Source organism: Artemia sp. Qi Xiang Cuo, chromosome 2 (genome assembly GCF_049724085.1).
Source record: "Artemia sp. Qi Xiang Cuo chromosome 2, ASM4972408v1, whole genome shotgun sequence".
NCBI classification, from domain to species: Eukaryota; Metazoa; Arthropoda; class Branchiopoda; order Anostraca; family Artemiidae; genus Artemia; species Artemia sp. Qi Xiang Cuo.
The window spans coordinates 26,679,189-26,703,341 of record NC_142795.1 but is presented as its reverse complement, the minus strand read 5'-3'; the positions used below and the strand labels follow the sequence as shown (position 1 = coordinate 26,703,341).

Below are 24,153 nucleotides of genomic sequence, written 5' to 3'. Positions count from 1 at the left end.
ATGCCTTGCAATTTTTAGAGCACAAAAGTACAAAGAGGGTAGCAGAAAAAGGATTGAATGTGATTTTTTTGTGTGTATAGCTTTTCCCCGGTTTAAAAGGCCGTATGCCTGACTTGGGTATCTTTTTATCAGAACGATATAGTGTATTATATTACAGGTAATTCACTTTTTCTTCTTCTGAATTCAGATAAGTTCTTTTGTCTTTTATAAACGCTTTACAAAGATAAGAGTTTTAGATGGGAAAATGGCCAATGAAGATTAGCTGTAGTTCGTATTGGTATTTAAGGTAGATTACAGATTGAGCCCGACACTTACTACTTTAAAAGGCTTACGTTTTTTTTCAGCTACATTTCTTTCTTCTTTTTTTTAATTTAGCGCCTACTCCAACCAAAAACTGTATAACTGTATTTGGAGTTCCTTTTCTTTCACACATGAATTCCCAGTTTTCCTTAAGATGTATGGTTATGTAAGTTTCCAGGTAGACAGTTCTAACAACCACACTTCATTGTTCACTGTCCTTGTAACTTTAGACTAATAGGAGCCAGTCAATATTCAAAAGAGAAAAAAAGGGTACTTGTTAAGAATCCGGTAGTCACGCGAGAAAGACCGAGATGCTACATGAAAAACAGGTTTTCTCTGGCTTGTGAGGTGTTGCTCACTCCGTGACAAAGATTTAAACTTTTGTCTTTGGAGTTTAGGGCGACTAAAAGGTATCTAGGTTGGGTTAGGTTAGGTTATGTATTTAATATATGCTATGCTTTACCGCCACCCCCTAATAGCAAATATATAGCCCAGATTTGTTTCTGAACTATTATATTTTCATCCTATTTTGTTTCATTTTATTAGCATTAACGAAACTTCACTTCTCGCGTGGCTACAGGATTCTTAATAAGTACCAAAAAAGAAGCAAAGGCTAGAAGAAACAACAACAAACAAAACATTGGATATGGGATAAGGATTTACTATTAGGAAACACAAACCGTATATATTAAGCGAACAATATTTTTATATATTTATAATTATATATCTATAATTTTTTTCTCGAAAACGGCACTATAGATGTTTCTATATACAAATGTCTTATATCAGGGCCGTATCCAGGATTTTTGTTCAGGGGGGGTTTTACTAATTTTTGACTTTTTTGGGGGGGGGTTTTACTAATTTTTGACTCAGTTTTCGACTAATTTTACTGATTTTTACCTACGTTTTACTAATTTTCGACTTATTTTCGAGTCGGTCAAAAATTTCGGGGGGGGGGGTTCAAGCCGGGTAACCCCCCCCCCCCCTGGATACGGCCTTGTCTTATATGTACAGTTTTCTAATCAAGGTCGAAGTGTAAAACCTTCTCTAAAATCAGCTGGACTGATAGTTAAAGTGACCTACGGATTTTTTGTTTGGAAATGAGATTGCTGGACTTCTCATTTGATCTAAAACAGGAATTCGATGCCTTTTTTGATGCTTCAGTTGGTAGTACGTCTCATTATGGAGAAAAAGTTGAGTGACAACCACATTGCTAAACGGCATTCAAGATGGTCAAGGAAGAAAGTTATGTATTCGACGCTATAATGATGACACAATTAAAACCAGAATGACACCTCTCATTACCACCTCTGGGCAGTAGTTCCCCTTGTGCTGTGAAATGTTTCTTCAGTAATGCAATAATAAATTTGTCCTATGAACTAAACCTTTTAATATAACTAGAAAGTACATTTTAAGTAATCAATAAAACGAATTTGAAAAAGGTAGAATAACTAAGCAAATGGCTGTAGTGGCAGTCAACAAATTTGATGCTGTTTTTTCTCCTTATAGTCTTTTTCTCCCTACTTTTCCTTTTTTTTATTTTTTTCTCCATTCCTTTTTTTCTCTTTACACTATAATTACCTTATATATTACTTATGTATAATCATTTAAATTATAATTCGACTTCATGGTCATTTAGTTATAACATATTTGCAACAACACAAAACACGAAATTAGACATTTCCCACTATGGACTCCCTGGCCCGAAAAACAGGGTAAGAGAAAAGAAAAGAAAAAAAAATCAAACAGTAAAGAAAATTTAACAGTAAAGAACAATTAAAAAACAATTTAAGTCTATAGTATCAGGAGCCTGGGCTTCGCTCGGACCCTGGCACTGGGCAAGCGACAGGCTTATATATATATGATTCTCGAATTGCGGATTAGCATAATTATCGTGTTATTCTTTAGTTTTAATTCATGAGCTGGCAAATCAGCAGTTTCAATTGAATTAAGAAACGCTGGCGTGAATTCAATTTCTCCTTTCTATTTATCCTTCACAGAACCATACAATTTATAGGATTTATGTTCTCCGGGGATTCGCTGCGATTTAAAACCTTTTTTCCTGCTTTTCACCTTTAATTACGTTATTATACATTTCAGTAACAACCTGGCATGTTCGATTGCATATACCTAATATATTAGGTATATGCTAATTTAATATAATATATTATATTACGCACTAGCATAATTGTCGTGTTATTATTTAGTTTTAAGTCATAGGGTGGTAAATCATGGGATGGTGAATTCAATTCCTCTTCCTTTTTTTCTTTCTGCCAAAATAAAACGTTTCTTCCATGACGATTGAATGGCTGCGTTGATGTATTTCAATTAAACCGTTGATAAACGTATATGTTCGACAGTAAAAACTTTCTGTCCAATTCCTTATTTACATTGTCGAATTTTATATTTTAATGGGAAAATGAGGTGATTTGACATGAATAGTTCGGAGTTTTTGCCGTATCTTCGGGCCCAGATATACTAATAGTCCCACTAGGCCTGGGCGTAGGGGCGCGCAATGCTAGGAGGCGCAATAAATTATCACTGAGTTATTATTTTCTTAACAAAACTGTACTGATGGGATCTATCGTCAAAAGTGCCAGTTGCACTCCGCTGCCGCGCTGCCCATTCACAGAAAAGTGATTTTAAAACAGCGCAATAATTTTGTGGCCACTTATAAACTGTCAGATGGTTCCAAAGAATGACAACTGAGAGTTCGGTATCACCTCTCTTTCATTACTTTTGACTCATGATCTGTTCAGTGCTTCCACTATCACTGAAGTTTCGGGGATTTCCCTGAAAATCTCGCGAGAACGGAGCGGCAAAATACTTTAGCCTAGAAGCGTCAAAGCTTTAAATCCGGCCCTGCATTTCTTTACTTAGCATATGAATATTTATGTCTGAAAAAAATAATGCAGCTAACTTTTTTTAATACTATTTTTATTAATTTTTTTTTTGTTTACTTAATTTGTTCTTCCTATTTCAGTACTCTCTATATAACAATCGCCCATCGGCTTCAAACCGTCACCACACGAATCCTCGTTCAGATCCATTTCCACAACAAGTCGTTTCGTCTCTTCTTTGCCAGCCGTCTAATTATGGGTCTTTAGCATCCCCTGCAAAGGCTGCACCAATGGTAGTACAACAATCAAATACGGTGCAGCTTGCTCACCAGCAACAATACGTCCCAGTTTCTGTCGTAGAACCGACTCGCCAAGTACTTCTAACAGTAAGTGTTCTATGTTGACTTGCTCTGTTTTAATTTTTTGGTATAGGGCCAAATAAAAGAAAATTAAGCTTTTTAATTTTGTAAAGTGACTCATTCTGGATTTGGGATATGTTTCAGTCAGAATACTTGATCTTGAAAATGTATTTAAACAAAAATTAATTTTCTAGTCATGCAGTTTGGAGCAGAAGTTTAAATTTGGTTGGTAAATAAGCCGCAGTTTGGAGCAGAAGTTTAAATTTGGTTGGTAAATAAGCCGCAGTTTGGAGCAGAAGTTTAAGTTTGGTTGGTAAATAAGCCGTCAGACTCAGCTACTTTTAAGGAATTCCTGGGAAAAAAGACTTACTAGCAGTAATATATGGCCTTGATGTCAAACATGCCCATTTTCAGTATTTTGAAATGCAGCTGTGTTATTAGTGTCTTTACAGTCGACTCTCGATAATTTGAATCTCATGATAATTAGAACTTTTTAGCGGTCCCTTGAAAAATACTTTATAAATTGAAAAAAAAAGAAACACACCTCGAAATAATTTGAATTTTGTAACGAGGGCATCTCGCTTGACAACACTATTTGAAGTCAGAACTCTTACACTCTCAATAGTTTGAAGTTCCCCACTATTGTGTAATGCAAACACATGTTGTTTGTTAACTTCCGTCGGGAATTGTGGTATGAAAACGGCTGATCTTGGTAAATAATGACATGACGAAGGAGAAACGCAAAATTTTATTATTTTTGAATAACTACACCATGCATAGCGACCCGCCAGTTTTAGAGCACGTAAAATTAATTTTCTTTCCTCCCAAGACAACGTCAAAATTGCAACCATTGGGCCAGGGAATAATTAAAAAAATTTAAACTCTGTACCGGAGAGAGATTGTTTTGCTTCTGCTGAATAGCATTGGTAAAGGTGAGAAAGAGAAAATAACATTTTTAACCTCCATAATTATGATTGATAAGGCCTGGAAAAATGTCAGTTCTACGACCATACATAATTGCTCCAAAAAATGTGAGTTTGCTAAGGTAACGCTGCACGGTCAACGGAGTCGTGAGAATTTACAGAATTAGTCCCTCTAGACACAGAGTGAAGACTTGTACCAAACTGTAGTGAGTTTACCTTTGAGTGTTCTGTTCACATGGACAGTGAAATTGCTGTCCATGGTGCTTTAACCGAGGCCGATTTGTTGACTTTTCAAGGTGAGGACGAGGAGGATAAGAAGAGCCATCTGCTTCAGTCAAATTAAGCAAGGCAACATTTATCCATCAACACCTTACGTTCTTATGCTCTCAGAGAAGAAACGAGTGATAATTTATTTATAGCTCTTATCACCATTGAAAATGAATTGAGCAATGTGAGATGGAAGTCGATTCATCAAAAAAATATCATATACTACTTTGTAAAATAATTTTTTCGCCCACATGGTTTTAATATACTCCATATACATATACGATTAAGAAGTGAAATAAAAGTTTATATGTATCTATGTACATATATGTCTTATATATTTTCAATAAAGCACCTGTTTATTTGAAAGTCTTCCTTGTTCCTTCTTGATTATTTGAACTCTTGTGATTTTGAACATCCCTGTAAATTGAACGTTTTCTCTGGTCCCTTGAGTTTCAGATTATCGAGAGTCGCCTGTATTATCATTTTTATTGTTTATGCATAAATTAGTCTTTAGTTTTTTTGTGGAACTCGCCCAAAACGGCCACTACATGTAAGCAAAAAGCTGATAAGGTGTCAGTAATTCTAGTAAAAAGGACCAAACCTCTCAAATGCCTGTCCCTGGGCCCTCTTCCCCAGACTTTGCCCTCCATGCTAATTCGAAATCCCTATGATCCTAGGAATGTATCCCTGCAAGGTTGAAGTCGACTAGCCCAGACGTTACCGAGATATAACTTCACGAAACAAATTAAGCTTCCATGTGTGTATATATATATATGCAAAAATACCTATCTTTATAATAATATTTTTTTTCTGCACAAGTTTAAAAAAAAAATGCACAAGTGTTTAAAAAAAAGTAAAAAAAAAACTAATAATCGACTCAAGTTGCTTTAATGTTTTGATGTTAGCTCTAGATCTGATTGTACTATGTATTGTTTCTTTTTTTATCTAATTTAATTCAATTTTCTCTTTTCATAAGATTTATTCCCACTACTGTTTCTGTAATGGTCCGGTTAATCCTTTCAATATTTCGATTTGTTTTATTTATTATTTACTGTTGTTTTTTTTCTAGAATGGGGGTCCTCCCGTTTGGTCAGCCAGTAGACCAATGGCACTTGTACCGCATTGGCCCCAGATACAGCCTCAACAAAGTACAGCTTTGCATATAGATGAGAGTGACTGGCGTAGGCCATTGATCGTTGATTCGTCTGTTCTTCAGGTATTCATCTAGTCTGACTTATCTACTTTTTGGAAACATAATCTTATAAAAACGGCCAAAAAAGAATAAGAAGAAAGATATTACGTGGAAAGCAGGGTCGTATCTAGGATTTTTTTCTCTTTTTTTGGGGGGGTGGGGGGGTACACAAAGATTTTTTTCGGAGGAGGGGGGTATGATCTTTTTAAAAGACGCATCAAAAATGTGTTTATATTCATTTTTGTCATGTTTTTGAGAGTCGGACAAAAATCTCAGGGGAAGGGGGTTCAAATTTTATACTAAATGCAAAGAGCATTTAATCCGCAATTAAGATAAAAAATTTTCTGCTTTTTAAATTATCCAAAAGGAACCGGTTCTGTTCCTTTTTTGGGTCTCTACGACTATGCGTTTAAGGATTTTAAATTTCGTATTGAAGCTCTTAGAAATATTTTGTCCGGCAACTGGGTAAATTCTCTGATGATTATTCTAAGTAACAGTAACAGTGAACAGTAACAGTATCAAGTCGTGTGCAGGTGACAGTGTAAGGATAAAACCGAAATCCCATTACGTTTTTTAAATATTCTTTTGGAAAATGGTAATTAAGTGGAGTTAATTTATACAAATTAGTATCAGATTTGGCGAATTTTTACCAGGTATTAAAAAAGAAATCTGTTGAAAATTAAAGTGTAAGTGGTGTCAAATTTTTTACAAATTGTCTTTTTACGGTTACTTTAGTATCAGGCATTTAAGTTAAATTGTAATTTTGGGAGGAGGGGGGTAGGCTACAACCTAAATCTAATGATTAAGGGCCTGAAAGGATGATCATTTTGCTCCAGGATTCTAAGAGGTGGAAATGCTTATCATTGGAATTGTTATCGCATTTGCTATCACAATTATTAATAAACTAAAAGAATATGTATATTATCGCACATGGAAAAACTATTTCTGAAGCTTCGTTGAAAGAGCAGAGTGAAAGTGGTCGAGACTAATTTTAGAACCTAATAGTTCCTAAAGGCATTATGGCTCATGATCAGGCAGTGTATCATTCCTGCATTATTTGTGTAGTATTTGTTGAAACTTTCAACATATGTCGTACCTTATCGGTCATAACTAACTATTTCGATAACTAGTAATTTTTGGTTATCATTTAGTTATCATTTTGTGTATTATCATTTATTTATCATTTAGTTATCATGTAATATTTGGTTATAATTTTTGGTTAACTATTTTTGATAACCAGTAGTTCCTACACACTTATGGGTATCCGCCCTGTTGTTACGTTCTGATTGATAAAGTTTTTAGCCATATAGTTGGCATTGTATATTTTTCGAATTTCATTGTATGGAATTGTGTAGAAGAGGCTTTAGCCCTCAAAAACAAGTTTGTTATGTTTTAACAGACCAAATAATTAATTGGACAAAAATTCCTTAGAGTAGGCTAAACCTGTTGCATAGAATTGTCTCCTAAAGTTTTTTTCCTTGTGAGGAATTGCAATTATTGATTAAGGCTATATATACATCACATTTAAATAGAGGACCAATACTCCTGTCGAGACTTGAACTCTTCTTTTCTAACTTGAAAACGTTTCTAGGTGTGACACAATGTATGGATTTATTTATAAAAGAAATGTTTTCCTGTGACTACTTAGCGTGGAAAAATTGATCGCCAATAGGTTATAAGTGCATATGATTTCTTTTTTAATTGTGGGGGAAGGATAACGGGTGGTTTTGGCTTTAATTTAAGTTATCCAAAAAGTCCCAAGGAGATAAATTTATTCTGTATTATTTAATCTCAATTCCTAATCTATTTCACTTGTAGTGAAGTTTCTAAGAATAGCTTCGGTCTGCTCAAATTCTTGATGGTTTGTTTTTGAATGGACGTTTTTTTTCCAAGCACTCGTAGTACTGCTTTTAATTTTGCTCAAAACCCTTTGCAATATTTATGTATCCCAACTGGAACTGAATAAATATGTGTCTTATCCTCTGAAAATAAATTTGTCTCCTCCTCGATCTTCTATCAAACTCCTTGATCCCACACCGCTTTTAGCATCTGCTTCGAAAATCTTCTACGAAGTTCTAAAGTATTCCAGGTCTTTTTTGCAAGTTGTAGTTGGTCCCAGTCCTATCTTTCCCTTTTTCCCTTGTGGGCAAATTGGTAAGACTTTTTGAGGATTTAGCCCTTTGACCATATTAAGTGTGTTTTCAGGATACAAACTCAGTGTGCTCGAAGTACTTCGCTCGTCAAGATTAGGGTGTAATACTTGTACGGCAAATACTCATTGCAGTTCAAAGCTATCTGAAGGATCACAATTGGCACCACAAACCTTCCAAAAATAACTCAACTTTACTATTAAAATAATACCCTGAGACACCGTAATAATTTACTCAATTATTTATTTACACCCCCCCCCCCATGGGGAGGGGGTGTTACATTAGTATGTTCAGCGTCTTTATCGCCTGTGTCTAGTCCGATTGATGTTATATGATTTGTATGCAGTTAAGGCTTCTTGACAGTTGCTAAGGGGCATTACTTAAAATATTTAGCATCTATGTTAATTAAAATTAAATTTCAAATTCTACCTTTTTCTTCCGGAAATTTTTTTGGATGGGGTTCTGGTAAGCTCATACTCTCTTAATTTTAAGGGAGTACGCTACGTTGATTGATCCCAACCGTTTTCCTGCACTTTATTTGATTTTCAGAACGATCAGAGGTTTTGATTTGGGAAAATACGTAATTTAGGATATTCCGAGGAGAGCAACAGTAAATATGAGGACAAACTGCAAAATTCGATTGATGTTTCTTTTATTGGACCTCTACTTTTTGACACTTTACATTGACTATTGACTTTTTTTACATTTGACTACTTTTTTGTACTGTCTTTCGACATTTGACTTTTTGTCATTTTTTCATATAAAGAGCTCTACTTTAAAAGGCAACATATTAATCGATTTGATTGCATTTTGTAGAATATAATCACTTTGTTTATTCCAGTTTATATTTCGGAGGTATTTTTAGGCACGGCCTACTGTTCATCAGGATCAACGAGCTTTGTTTCCTGTTGTCCTGGAGGTCCATGAGCCTCCAAATGTACCAGATTATACAAAAAGATATGGAAAGCAACAACAGAACAATCAAGAGCATCCATCTCAGCTGCAACAACAACCACATTATTCTCAAGCCCTAAGACCTAATGCTACTATTGAGAAGAAGGATCAGGTTTGTACAAAAACTTGAAAGCAAACTCTTTAAATGCGTATAACCCTACCTCATTAAAGGCATTCATGCTCATTTAGGTAATGGTAGGGGTAAATATATACCAAATCATATTTTTGAGTTAGGAATAAAGTGAATACACCATTTAATGCCTTTTTTTATGCTGATTACGAATATAATAATCATTTCTCTTGGAAATAAATTTCAGCCCCCCCCCCCTATATATGCCAATTCAGGGTATATATTTCTACATTAGGGGGGTGGGGGCAAATTTTGTTTCTGATGCAAATGGGAGGTAAGTTTCATTATTCATTATTTTCTTGCATAGAGAGTTAATGAGGAAAATGTGTAATTGATGATGTTCTGAGGAGACATCTGAGGAGACATCTAGGGGTGGGGGGTCTCAACACTTTTTGGGAGCCACCAGCCTGAACTTTTCCTTCGTATGTGCTATATTAACGATTAATTCTAACAAAATCAGAGAAAAGTACTGGTATGCGTCTCGTTAATGTATATGTCTGGTAAACTTTTGGGAAATCAAAAATATACCAAGTTGTTCAGTTTTTCAGCTGATTCTTTTTGTGGGCATATAATGTAATAATGGCAAGGCAGAAGCGATTTGCATATTTTCAAACTGTTATTGGTTCAAGATTATAAAATATAATACTAAAAATTAATAAACAAACTAAGATTAATCCTAAATTGTAAATGGACTTTTACTTCCTAATAACTCGCGTCATTATTTAAATGCACGAAAATGCATACAATGTTTACAACGGTGCCACAATGTTTACCACAATAGTTACCATGGTGCCATAGAACATACTCATTGCCCGCTAGCAACCAGCAGTAATTTCTAAGAAATCTTCAAAATTTTCAATTTCTAAGAAAATAGCTAAAGTTTAACTATGTGTCAAAATAGGACTTTAATCGCTTATAGTTAATTACGTGTATGGTATGTTACTTATAGTAAAATTAAAAATATATAGTAAATACATGAATATGTATACCTATATATATATATATATATATATATATATATATATATATATATATATATATATATATATATATATATATATACATATATATATATATATATATATTAATAATATATTGCTCATAATTCAATTACTTATAGACCCAAAATAGCTTCAGTGAGCCTAGAAACATCTTTTTTCAATTATTTTTTTTTTTGTATTTTTTTTTGTATTTTTAGATTTTCAGTTTTTGTTTACTCAATTGCGCTTTTTGAATTGTGTCCATTGTGTACCGAATTGGCCATGTAGATCTTCCTTGGATTTTTTTTTTTTTTTTTTTTTTTTTTTTTTTTTTTTTTGCTTGCAAACTTTAATTTATATCTTATGGAAATGGTCTCTGTATTTGCTTCTTTTGAAGATTTTTTTCAAATTTGAACTTTTTTCATTAATAGAGGAATTGGCTAACGTATTATCTATTACAGGTTCTTTATTCGTTTTATTTCTTCTTTGCTCATTTTTGGTTTACTTACTATGGAACGATTTTTTTTTTTTAACGTCTATTTAACATGGCTTCTTTGTTTCCTGATACAAAGTTATCTATTTCCTAATTACTATTTTTTGTATTTTTTTTTCGCATTTTCTGTTTTCATTTACTAAAACGTATTTTCCGAATATTGCCCATGGTGTATCGGATTAGCAGTATAAAAAAAGACAAAGTTCTTTTTTTGAAAATTCGAATTTATAATTTATGGTATTGGTTTCTGCTTTTGCATCTTTTAAAAATTTCTTTTCAAATTTAAACCTTTTTTATTAATGGAGAAAGAGGGGAGGAATTCCAAAGTGTATTATCTATTAGAAACTGTTTATTCGTTTTATTTCTTTTTTGTTCATTTTGTTTTACTCACGATTGAACAATCTTTTCAACGCCTGTTTTAATATTGTTTCCTCATTACATGATTTCAAATATTTATCGCGCTTGCTAATCCTAATAACCTGTATTCACCCTGGACAGTATGGTCCAAAATTAATAAAGGAGGTGCAGCTGAATAGGGGCAGTTTCAAAATTGTTTAATGGTTGCATTTATTCATGGTTAGCTTTTCTTAGTTTTGATCACTATTACAACGAGTCGCTGCTTACTTACAGTTGCTCACCACGGACTGTTTGACAATAAGAAATTGAAACATTTTCCATTTCTTATGCATTTGTTATTATATAGTCAAAGAAAAATAAAGTTTACTATCCTAAATTCCATTTTCAAAATCCTGGTTTAATTTCATTGGTTTATATCTTTGACACGTTCTCATAAACCAATCATGCGATTGTTTATTTCTAAGACCCATCTTCTTTAATTTGATTGGTTTCAAAATATCCTTTGTGAAATTTTAAGCAAGTCAAAGGAACGAAAAGTATTGAGCCACAAGATTTTTTTTATAAGTAGTCTCTCTGTATCTCTGTGGTTTAAATATATGAAATTTAATTGGATTTTAATTAAGGTTCAACTGAGTCCTGTTAAAAAGAGAGTCAAAGAGGGAACTCCTCCTGGGGCAGTGACATCAAGTCGTCATTACGCGCAAGTGCAAGTCCCAGTTCAGGGTCAACCGAGTCAAGCGACAATTACCATAAGAGATACACCGAGCCCCGCTGTCTCTGTTATTACTATCTCGGATAGTGACGATGAAGGGAATAAGCAATCGTAAGTTTTGACTATTATTACTAGTGTTAGTATGGATACCCAGTATAGGCTACTCTATAGTATATAATACTTTAGTATTGATACTTATAGTAATCATACTTAAACGTTAATGTGTGAAAATCCCTTAGGTTTGGTGAGGAAACAATTTGTTGATAAACATTATTTACTCAATCTTTAACGAGCTTATCAAACAATACTCAAATTCCATTAATTTGGGTAACTCTAATAAATCTTTTGTCGGAAATCTTAGAAATGACTTGCTGAGAGGAAACTGGTTTGTTATTTACAAATACTGCATGTTCTTTAATAATCATTTACAAAGTTAGTAAACTCGCTTGAGTAAACATCCTAAATGGATAACATTTTAAAGATACTAAATTGTTTTTGCTCTAGATTCTGTACATATGAAATTTGTGAACGTCTTGCTTTGCAAGATTTTTGATTCGCAAATACTTTTTGTTATTGAACGTTTAATACGTTCGCTACGTAGATACGTTGGCTATGTTCGATACGTAGCTGAAAAACACTAAAGTGCTGGGAATTGATAATCTTTATTTTCATCTAATTGTTTAAAGTAAATCAATTAGAAATACTACTTGTATGAATGAAGAGACTCGGGTATGGCCCGTTGGATGTTCTTCACATATGTTTTTTTTTCATTTTTTTTTTTAGTGATGTACATATAAAAAATAAAAGTTTAATAGGTACAAATGCTTTTATTAGACAATGAAAACGATATCACAATCTCTGGACATTTTAGTCATATACACAGTGGCTGTCGTCAGTGACTGTAAGCACATAATTGCTATTACTATGTGTTTATCTGCTGAAAACGGCCACTGTCCCCATATATGTGACCGAAATATCCAGATGTTTTGTTATTGTTTTCACTGTCCAATTAAAGGATTTGTCCCTATTGAACTTTTATTTGTACTTTTTCGAAAGGCAGTGTAGTCTGCGAAAGTACCTAAGTGGTGTACATGACTACATCATTGCTATAAAACTATTTATATTACTTTATAGTTACTGTATTAATGGTGACTCGTGTTAGAAGATTGCTAAGTATTATAATTATTGCTATAATAATTATTACATAAGACTGAAAAGGGAACCAATAAACGAGTATAGTTGCTATAATAATTATTATGTAATAATGTTATTATGTAATGGCCGACTGTAATAATTATTACGCAAGACTGAAAAGGGAACCAATAAACGAGTATAGTTCTCCGGCCAATAGATTCTGCGTGACTTTTGATCTTCCATTGGGCTGAAATCATCCCGACCTCTACAATAGAGTTCTCTGATATTTGAATGCATTATACATATATGTTTAAATACATTGAGACAGTATAAATAGACAGGAAAAAGATCAATATTACCGTTGAAAATCGCATAGCATATATTAGATACTTAACCTAACCTAAGTACCTTCTTTGCCCCTTCAACCCCAAAAAACTAAAGTTTAAATCTTTGTCATGGAGTAAGCAACACCTCCTACCATTTTCTCTGTAACTTGAAGCGAAATGATACCTTGAAAAAAGAAAAAGGCGATATCGATACATTTATACCACACACAGACTGGCTGTAGACGCTGTGTCTAAATTGATTTATTGAGTCCAACTAAAAACAAGAAGAAGAAAAAAGAATATAGATATGGATATAAAAATAATTTTATTACATTTATTCTGCTGCTTCTGACAGAGAGCATTTTCAAATGTACCACAGAAAGGAAGGTGGGGAAGATGCTGGTACTATTATTAAAAAAATGATTTTTTTTTTTGCATCAAATACCATTTTTTCAATGTTTTGACACGCCTTATTAAGGTCAATGATAAGTGTATCGATCTTGCCAAAGTAACCAAACAGTATAGAGCCAGTGATCTATACTGTTGATCTATACTATAACAGTGATCTAAATATTCTTGCCAAGGCCTCCGCTCTACTATCATCAATGCAAAATAAAAAACTACAAAATAGAATATAGTTTATAAAACAAACTATAAAACAATTATAAAAGGAAATCTAAAAAAGCTAAGAGCCACCTAATCACAGCAAAAGCGAAAAAATGAGATGAAAATAGTCTTCGATGCAAATTGAATGATAAAACTCCGTTTGGCAACGCTTATTCAGAACTTATTTATTAGTATTATTACATAATTACTATTGCTATGTGTAGAACAGTTATTTGGCAACTGTAACTACAAGGAATGTAATGTTATGAATGCAACTACAATTCTAATCTTGTTAATAAACTGATAGGCAATTTAGGTTGGGGGGGGAGGGGGTCTGAAATTGAAGTTGAGAATACAGTCTGGAAACGTGACCATAAAAACTATTAATATCCTCTAAATTTTTCTGTAATATTCAATGTAACCTTAAAATTTTCGTTACATTAAATATACCATTTTAAAAATTCTGTATCAGTTATTCATATATGTACATCCGTGCCATATCCCTTTTTGTAATCTTAAAATTTCGAATTATTGTAAAAAAGTTTTTGTGAGTTTTCCATATCTTCATATTCTATAAAAGACCTATTTGATTTGTAATATAAGCTTGTTTTATTATAATTTTTTTTTTAGCCATCACCACCAGCCAACTCCTTCGTGATGGTAAAATAACTAATAGTTTTGTGTAGATTACTATCGGTCAATATAACTGTTAAGTCCTCATAACTCCCAACCAGCCAATTATTGATGTCGTAGAAAGATTCTGGTTTTGTTGAAGTGCACAAACCTTTAAAATATCTAAGACATCAAATTAAAAATAAAATTTTCCCCTGCACTCATCCTAGGCCTATTCATACCTGAAAACCGTGATTGTCTAAGATTCTGCTTTTGTCCGTTCCAAAATGATATAGTTTTTAAGGCAATATGACAATCCAGTGTTGCCACGTTGAACGTGAAAACGAATAAAGGAAACTAACTAGTTGAAATTGATAACACTTTTTTTTTCCATAAAATTCAAATAGTAAGAATCTGCTCATTTCCAAAGACAATTACACCTTCAAAGGAAAGCTAGACATTCTTAAGCTGTTTGGTGATATATATTTTAGCTGATTTTTTGCTGATTTTCAGCCATATATTTTTTTAATTTGGCAACCGTTACTACCGAAATTGCATAACTGCATAGGGAGGTCCTTTACATTAAAAATTGAATTCCTATTTTTCGTGATTTGATAAGATCTATTATGGTGGTTTAAGTATCTCCTTAGCCAATTAAAACAATCATATTTCACTTTTACTGCCCTTGGTACAATAAGATATTTCATAATTATTGTTTTCTCTTTAATTGATTATATAATTTAAGGAGAAGTTCTTCAACCCAGCACACACGCATTCAAAACATCCAATCTTGTGTCACAGTAGCTGATAGTGACGAGGAATTTCGGTCACCAATGAAATACAACGGGAATGCAAGCTTTTCCACCACTCAAAACATTCACTCTGCTGCCAATATGAATGGATTTGTACAATACATTAAAAATGAACCAACGTAAGTTTTTTTTAACCAACGTAAGTTTTTTTTATGCTTGCTTGAAGAATTTAATTAAATCCAAAGCAGGAGTGCCAAGTGGGAGGGGCCAGTTACCTCTCCCTCCCCCCCCCCCCAAAAAAAAAAACAGTGGCCCCTCTCCCTCTTCATTTTTGTCAATTGGTGCCCCATGTCCAAAAATATTTGTTGTTATTGCTGATTATAAAGATTATTACCTACACTCTGTGCTAAATTAATTATAGAATTGATTTCAAATAACAAAAAAAATTCCTAAAATAAATTACCAAAATAGTAGATTCTTCCAAAATAAAAAAGTTTCGCCATAGTTGAAAATCTCAAGTAGAAATCCTAAAACCTACTGCGTCATTGACGCTTTACTGGAAACCAATTTTATGACAAATATTTTCTTTTGTACTTAATATTGAAAATAAACATTAAAATTATAGTAAAATTTTGAACTAATGAGCTTTCAGCAATTATATCATTATACATAAAATATTCAGTTTCATTTATTATCTGTTTTTACAGTTGTCAAGGACGAATATAGTTTCCCTAAATACAAGTGTTTGGATACTGCCTCCTTTCTTAACTGTAAATGAAAACCAAAAGCCTACTGCGTCGTTAGCGCTTAACTGAAAACGGATAATAATACAAATATTTTCGTTTCCAGTTCTTACAGTATTGAAAATAGAAATACAATCACTGTGAAACAAATTCTTGAACTGATGGATCTTTCAACAATTAATATCATTATACATCAAATATTCAATTTGATGTTGTTTATACTTTCCAAGTATAAGTCAAGGCGCATATAGTTTTCAGTAAAGCGCCAATGACGCAGTAGGTTTTAGAATTTTACAGTGAGAGAAGGAGGTCATACCCAAACTCTTGTTTGTGGCGATTTTTATTTGTTTGAAGTTTGATTTGCATATTCAATTTAAGTTTCACTCGTTTTAAGATTTATTTATTAATTTACATTAACATCTATTGCATGTTTTTTTGCATTGATTGTTTATTTAACTTCTATTTGTGTTAAGTTCCATTTATGCTTCAATAGCAAGATATTTTTTTTTTCGTTCTAAGCTTGATATTCATATTCAGTCACGGTATTATTCGCTTTAAGATCTGTCTATTAAACTGCACCAAAGATTTTTGTATAAGTTTGCCCTGACACCATTTTTTGTTTATGTCTTTTTCCGACTTCGTGCACGATTAAATAGTAATTTCTTGTCGATATGAGTTTGAGGTTTAACATTTATTTGTATCTTTTGAGTTTAAGTTAAAAATGGCCTTTACTTTTCTTTGAAAAGCTTGTTTTTGGAATTTTTTTTAATTAATTTTTGTTCGTTTTTGATTGCAAAAAATTTCAAGTTTTTAAAAATTTCTTATTTCAAAACCAAACTTTAAAAAAAAAATCAAATATTCATCAAAGTATCAAAACTGATATCAAAGTAACAATATCAAAGTGAAAAAATGGGTTTGTGTCGACCTCGGAGTTTTTATTATCTGATGTTTGAACTATTTTTACAAAATTGCTATCTCAAAATTTTATCGGATGGGTTTGGGGAAAAAGGGCGTGGACTAGGTTAAGCTTCGGACTCTTTTGACTCTTTAAAACTGAACTAAAAATGTCTATTTTCAGTCAAATAAACCCTGTCGGGAGTTTATTTAAATGTCCCATCAATTAGGACCATATATACCCCCGGAACATAACCTGCAATACCTACCCTTGGCCCCTTGGGTTGTGTCGATTTCCAATCAATTAAGCCCTCTCTGAAGTTTATACGAGCAAACCTTCCATAAAAACTAATTCTGCCCCAAGAGCAATACTTACCACGCCTTCCCCAGCCCGGGGCGGGTTGTGTGAGTTGAACCCGGAATTTTTCTTATGAACTTTGAACTGTTTTTAACGAAATTCCCATGCGTAAAGTTGTGTTTGCTACATGATATTTCAACTATTTTTAACAAAATGGCTACCTCAATTTTTTTATTAGATGTATTTGTGGAAAAGGGCTTGGGGGGCCATTTGCCCTCTGATCACTTTTGACTCTTAAAAAGGGCACTAGTACTCTCGATTTCCAATGGAATGAGCCCCCTTTGAAGTTTATACGACAACACCTTCTACATGAAGTGCCACTGGGAAAAAAACAAATGGAGTGTGGGGGGGGGAGGCTAGCTGCCCTCCAATCACTTTTGACTCTTAAAAAATGAATTACAACTTTCGATTTCCAATCAAATGAGCCCTCTAGGAATTTTATACGAGCATCCCTTCCATAACAACCATATATGCCCAGGGCATAACTTATAACGCCTACCCCCGGGCCCTGGGGGGCTGTGTCGACACTAGAGTTTTTTGTTATCAGAAGTTTGAACTATTTTTAACAAAATTTCTATCTCAAGATTTTTATCTAATGCATTTAGGGCGTGGAGGGGGGGGACGAGTTGCCCTCCGATCTCTTTTGACTATTAAAAAGTGAACTAGAACTTTCAATTTCAAATCAGATGAGCCCTCTCCGAAGTTTATGCGAGAATCCTTTCCATAAGAACTATATATGTCCCTAGAGCATTACTCATAACGTCTGCCTCCGGGCCCTGGCGGGTTCCGTCGACACAGGAATTTTTCTTATCTGACCTTTGAACTTTTTTTAAATGAAATGGCTATTATAAAAAATTGATTAGATGGGCTTGGGGAAAAAAGGGTGTGGGGGGGGGGGGCTAGTTGCCCTCGGATATGTTTTGACTCTTAAAAATTGAACTAGAATTTTCAATTTCCAATCAAATTAGCCCCCTCTGAAGTTTATACGAACATCCCTTTCATAAGAAGCATATACGCCCCCAGGACAACACTTACAACGCCTATCCCCCGGGCTCTGGGGGATGTTTTTGTTATCTAATTTTTGAACAATTTCCAAAACACTGGCTATCTCAAAATTTGTAGGGGACGGGTTTGGGGGAAAAGGAGCGTAGGGGGGGGGGGCTAGTTTAACTCTCTTGACTCTTAAAAAAGTAAACTAGAACTTACAATTTCCAATCAAATGAGCCCACTATGAAGTTTATACGAGCATCCCTTTCATAAGAACCATACATGTCTTTAGGGCATGACTTAGAACGCCTTCGCCTGTGCCCTGGGGGTTCCTATTGACATCGGATTTTTTCTTATCCAACCTTTGAACTATTTTTAACAAGATGTCTATCTCAAAATTCTCATCAGATGGGTTGGGGGATAGCTGCCCTCGGATCTCTTTTGACTATTAAAAAGTGAGCTCGGACTTTCAAATGAGCCCTCTCTGAAGTTTATGCGAGCATCCCTTTCATACGAACAATATATGCCCCAGGGCACAACTTACAACACCGGCCCCGGGGCCCTGGGGGGTTGTGATGACACCTGAGTTTTTATTATTTGACTTTCGAGAAATTTTTTACTTAATGCCAATCTCAAAATTTTCATTGGATGCATTTGCGCAAAAAGGGGCGTGGAGGGGGGGGGGCTAGTTACCCTCAAATCTCTTTTGACTCGAAAAAAATTAACTAGAACTTTCAATTTCCAAGCAAATGAGCCATCTCTGAATTTTTTACGAGCATCCCTTCAATAAGAACCATATATTCCCCAAGGGCATAACTTACAACACCAGCCCTCAGGCTCTGAGGGGCTGTGTTGAACCCTGAGTTTTCATTATACGGTCTTTGAACTATTTTAAAAAAAAGCTATCTCAAAGTTCTTATCGGATGGGTTTGAGGAAAAAAGGGCGTGGATGGGGGGGGCTGTGCGCCCTCCAAACTCTTTTGACTGTTAAAAAGTGAACTATAACTATCAATTTCAAATCCAATGATCTCTATCTGAAGTTTATGCGAGCATTCCTTTCATGTTAAACATATATGCCCCCAGGGTAAAACCTACAACGCCTGCCCCCGGGTCATGGTGGGTTTTGTTGACACCAAAATTTTTGTTAAATGATCTTTGAACTATTTTTAACAAAATAGCTATATTAAAATTTTTATTGGTTTTATTTGGGAAAAAAGGGTTTGGGGGGGGGGGGAGCTGGTTACCCTCCAATATATTTTGACTCTCAAAAAGTGAACAATAACTTTCAATTTCCAATCGAATAAGCTCTCTCTAAAGTTTATACGAGCATTCCTTTCACAATAACCACATATGCCCCCAGGGCATAACTTATAACCCTTGCCCCTGAAGGCTGTGGAGGGGAGTGTCCTGCTCAAATATATAATTTCGAGAACTTTCAACTACGTTGAACAAAATAGCTATACCAAAATTTTGATTCGATGTGTTTGGGGAAATGATGGGAGTGGAAGGGGTGTCAGTTGCTGTTGGTAGTGCTAGCTACCGCTGGCACCACTTATTGGGGTGTAAGTACGGGTGTTGCCACTTATTGATGCGAAAATGGCGCAAAAAGGTTGCTATGCCACTTAGTCGAAGGGGAGAACCCCTTATCGGCCCAAATGTTAGTGAGATTCCCGCTCTTACCCCAACGGTTCTACAAATATCGGATTTGGTACTACCCTATTTACAGTATACCCTGTCCCAGGGTATGACAACGCGATCGAGTGGTCAAATGGCCACTTTCTAAAGCCAAATGTACCCGCCTTGGGTTACGGCTAGAAAATCTCTTGACTCTCTCCTTGGAGGTAACAACCCTCCCTGTCAATATAATAATGACGGTACCTCGTAGCTCTATTTCTACCCTGCCTGGGTTACGGCAGATAGTACACAGTATGTAGAAAATACCTTACTTATATTCTTCCAAAAGGGTCACATATAACAATAGGAATATCCTTCCCCAATCGGAGTCAAAACGCAGACTAAAACATAATAATAATTTTTACAGCACTGTTCATATGGGTGTACCTCTACTTGGCCCTTTCAATCAGCTACATCCCCAGTCAAACCCAACTCTAACTCTTAGTTTTATCTGTCAATGATTCTGAAACGATGAAGTAAAAAATAAACCTTGGTTCAAGGCTTACCATTAGCAAAACAACTATCACGAAGTAGCGGGATTTAACCTGTCGATTGAATTTATACTATAAGTAAATGTAATTAAGAAAATGAAAACAGGTCATTTATCTGAAAGGAAAAGAAACAGGGGTGGAACCCCAACAGTTGCCTTAGAATCACTTTCGACTATTAAAAAGGGATCTACACATTCAAACTTACAGTAAAATGAGCACTTTCTTAATTTTATATAACGACATTTTCTTTGCAAAAACTAACAAGCCTCCGGAGCATAAACTTATACATCCTGACGAAAGGTCTGTGGGGGAGCTTTCATCCCCTAAAGTTTAATTTTCCGAACTTCAAACTACGTTTGATAAAATGTCTGTCTCAAAATTTTGATTGGATATGTTTGGGGAAAAGGTGGGCGTGAGAGGGGGGTTAATTGTCCCCAAATCACTTCCGACTATTGAAAAGGGACCTAGCCCTTTGAATTTCCAATCGAATGAGCCTTTTTTGAAGTGTCTACGACACCGCCTTCTATAAAAACCTTATATAACCCCAGGGTATAACTTACAATCCTTGCCTTGACGGTTGTGGGGAGTGTCCTCCTCAAAAACCTATTTTCTATCTGGAAATCAACTACGCTGAACAAAATGGCTATCTCAAAATTTTGATTGGATGTGTTTGGGAGAATTATGGGCGTGGGGGGGGGGGGGCTAGTGCCCCTTCTATTAGTTTCGACTAGAAAAAAGGGCACTATCCCTTTTAATTTCCAATGAAAGCAGTACTTTCTGAAGTTTTTTTATGATAACTCTATCTATAAAAACCGTATATACCCCCAGGACATAATTTAAAACATTCGTCATGGAGGCTTTGGGAGAGTGTCCTCCTCGAAAACATATTCTGTATCTGGAAATCAAGTACGCTGAACAAAATGGCTATCTTAAAATTTTGATTGGATTTGTTTGGGGTAATGATGGGCGTTGGGAGGGGGGCTAGTTGCCCTCTAATCACTTTTGACTACTAAAAAAGGGCACTAGCCACTTGAATTTCCAATCGAATGAGCACCCTTTGAAGTTTCTACGACGACCCCTTCCATATGAAGTGCCTCTGGGAAAAAATAATAAATAAATAATAAAACATTGGAGCCGTATGGGCTTTACTATAGGCAACGCTACAGCGTTGCCTCTGATAATGTGAAATATTAACAAATGACGTAGACTGATTTGGTGCAATGCATTGGGTAAAATAGCAGTGCATTTTTGAAAAATCAATGGATTAATTTGAATTAATCGATCCCCTGACTTGTATTGATAAGGGCTGCCATCTTCATGCTAAGGTCGGAAATTTTCAAGACTACTCTCGTATTATTGGCTTGGACTACCTCTATTAAGATAACAGCACAGAAATTTGTTTTGGCAAGGGGAAAGGTGGGGATTGGGTAAATTCAAAAACACGCAAAAAAGGCGAATTATGTGTAAATATTGGAAATTCCGGGAAACAACTTTGAAGAGTTTTAGGAGAGAAGGCCCGAAAGCGCCTTCTGTCTGACGTCTCTGTCTGTGTGTAGCTATGAGTGAGAGTGTAAGTATACTATGAATAGCAGCAACCGTGAGAAGCAGTTGCTCAAAACCTATTTTTGTTAGGATTTCATATTCATCGTATGCAACCATATTCGGGGACCAAGAAAAGAAAGTCAATTTCCGTAATATGTTTTGTTTATTCTAGTGCTTCTGCAAATACTTCAGTTGGTGCACATTTATCACAGAAAAAGCGATTGCTTGCTAAAGCTCAATCTGAATGCTACCTCAATCAGCAGCCAAAACCCGAACCAAGGCAAGACTATGAAGGATATAATACTCACTCGAATGGAAACAGCTCTGTGAGCAGTCTAATCACATCTACAAGGGATTGTGCAATTGAAAGTGTGGCTAGTGGAGGATTGCCTAGAACCCAATCTTTAACTTCTAGGGACTATCAGACTCATAGGTGAGTTAAATATGCTGCGGTGAGATGGTCTGGTTTTCGTTTCTAAAGTCCCACTACATACACGCTCTGAGGGGTCTAGACTAACCCTCTAGAAACGTGTTATTATTTTCGATTTTATCAGGAGTTCTCGTCAGACTCCTCGAAATTGTGTAGACACTTGTGACTAAAAAAACAATTGTCAGATAGGAAGACTATCCACGGGCAGTGATGAAGTGTAGACGTTCAACGTGCAGGATATGAAGACGTTCCAAATGCAGTAAACACGTAGGCAAGGGTTGTGTCATTCTGGGCCTATTTCCTTCAAGATCTTAGGATTTTTTATGATCTTTGCATTGTTTACTATCATATAACTTGCCTAGTTTGACAAGTCCAACCCCCCCCCCCCCTCCCTCATTCTTCTCTCTGAAGCAATTCTTGCGTTTCGAGATCTAGGGCGTATTAATATTTTGTACGAGATTTTTTTTTCTAATAATTTGTTTCGGAAGTTCTTTTTCTCATTCTTGCTCCTCTTTCCACGTGTAACCTTTTTTTCTTTATTTTCTTTTTTTTTTGCTATTTTAAGACTGAGTTTCCAGAAACATTGTTTCTGCTTTTGTGGCTTTTTTATCCGTAGATATATTTAATTTGTTCTATCATTTTTCTTGTTGAGTCTGTGATGGTGGCTAAGATTGAAATTTCAGTGGTGTAATTTTTTTTTCATTTCTAACAGCGCAATATAAGAAAAATAATAATTTTGTATTTTTTTAAATCATGGTTTTAGCGATAACTGCAACCTAGTAAAGAAAGAACAACGGTCAATAGTAACCAACAATTAAAAAAAAAACTACTACTAATAAATCACCTCAGCACCAAGCCGCCCGAGGCACAGCTACGCACGCTCCTACTCCATCCCAATTTATTCAAAGCCTCCCTCTTTACACCCTTCCATGAAGTTTCCATTTCCCTTAAATGCTTCTTTATGAAAGAAATACTCCCACCCCAAACGCGGACTACCTGCTTTCTGTTTTGCCCTAGACGGTTGGCCGAAAACGATAATCTTCGGTAATCTGTCATCCTTCATCCGCAGAACTTGCCCTGGCCATCTCAACTTTTTGCTCATAGCCATAGAAAGCGGGATTGAACCACACTTTTCGTACAGCCTACTGTTTGAAATATGTTCGGTAAGTTAAGTACCGAAAACAATCCGGAGGTAACTTTCTTAGAGTACGTCTAGCAAATCTTTATCCGTTTTTCGGGACGATACTTGACCACTGTCATCACTACAGATTCCAATATTCTTATCTTGGTTCGCAGACTTATCTTCCTGTTCTTCCAAACTTTTTTCAAGTGTGAAAAAAAACAAACTGATCCTTGACTATTCTACTGTTAACATCTTCACTGCTCCCACCGTCTTTACTGATAATACTGCCAAGGTAAGTGAAGCTGTCCACCTGATCAATCTATTCGTTACCCAACGTCTCCTTTCCATCTTCACTTATTCCTAAACCTAGTGACTTAGTCTTCTTAACATTAGTTTTCAAACCTATTCAAGCACCCTGAACTCGCAAAGCCTCTAAAAGTTCATTCATTTTGCTCACAGTTTCATTAGGTTGCTTAAATCATCAGCATAATCTAAGCCCAGGAAAGTTTTTCCTCTCCATTTTCTTCTGTGTTCTCCCATTGCCTTTCCTGTGCTCCTTAAGACAAATTCCACCAAAATGATCCATATAAAGGGGGATAGAACACAACCCTGCTTAACTCCTGATTTAATGCTAAACCAGCTGCTAACCTCACTTCCTACCTTAACCTCAGTTGTTTTATTCTCGTACATAGAACGCACTGATGTTATTCTTTTTTTCTTTCTTTTTCTTCGCCGCTAGCGGGGCGCTGGAACATCATATAGAACTGTTTAAGGGCTCATTTGAAATTTGAGTATAGATTCAATCTGAATGACAATGAATAATT

At 35.1% G+C, this 24,153-nt stretch overlaps 1 protein-coding gene across 4 annotated transcripts in view; it reads left to right on the top strand.

Annotated features, from left to right (window-relative positions):
* LOC148955065 (uncharacterized) overlaps positions 1 to 24,153 on the top strand; it is a 109,594-nt gene that overhangs the window by 61,832 nt on the left and 23,609 nt on the right. For all 4 annotated transcript variants that reach the window (XM_089099987.1, XM_089099994.1, XM_089099981.1 and 1 more), the window contains exons 11-16: positions 3,284 to 3,526; positions 5,759 to 5,905; positions 8,897 to 9,097; positions 11,569 to 11,768; positions 15,081 to 15,266; positions 21,949 to 22,209. In XM_089099987.1, coding sequence (XP_088956113.1) covers positions 3,284 to 3,526; positions 5,759 to 5,905; positions 8,897 to 9,097; positions 11,569 to 11,768; positions 15,081 to 15,266; positions 21,949 to 22,209 — 1,238 coding nt within the window. The remainder of the gene's footprint in view (positions 1 to 3,283; positions 3,527 to 5,758; positions 5,906 to 8,896; positions 9,098 to 11,568; positions 11,769 to 15,080; positions 15,267 to 21,948; positions 22,210 to 24,153) is intronic.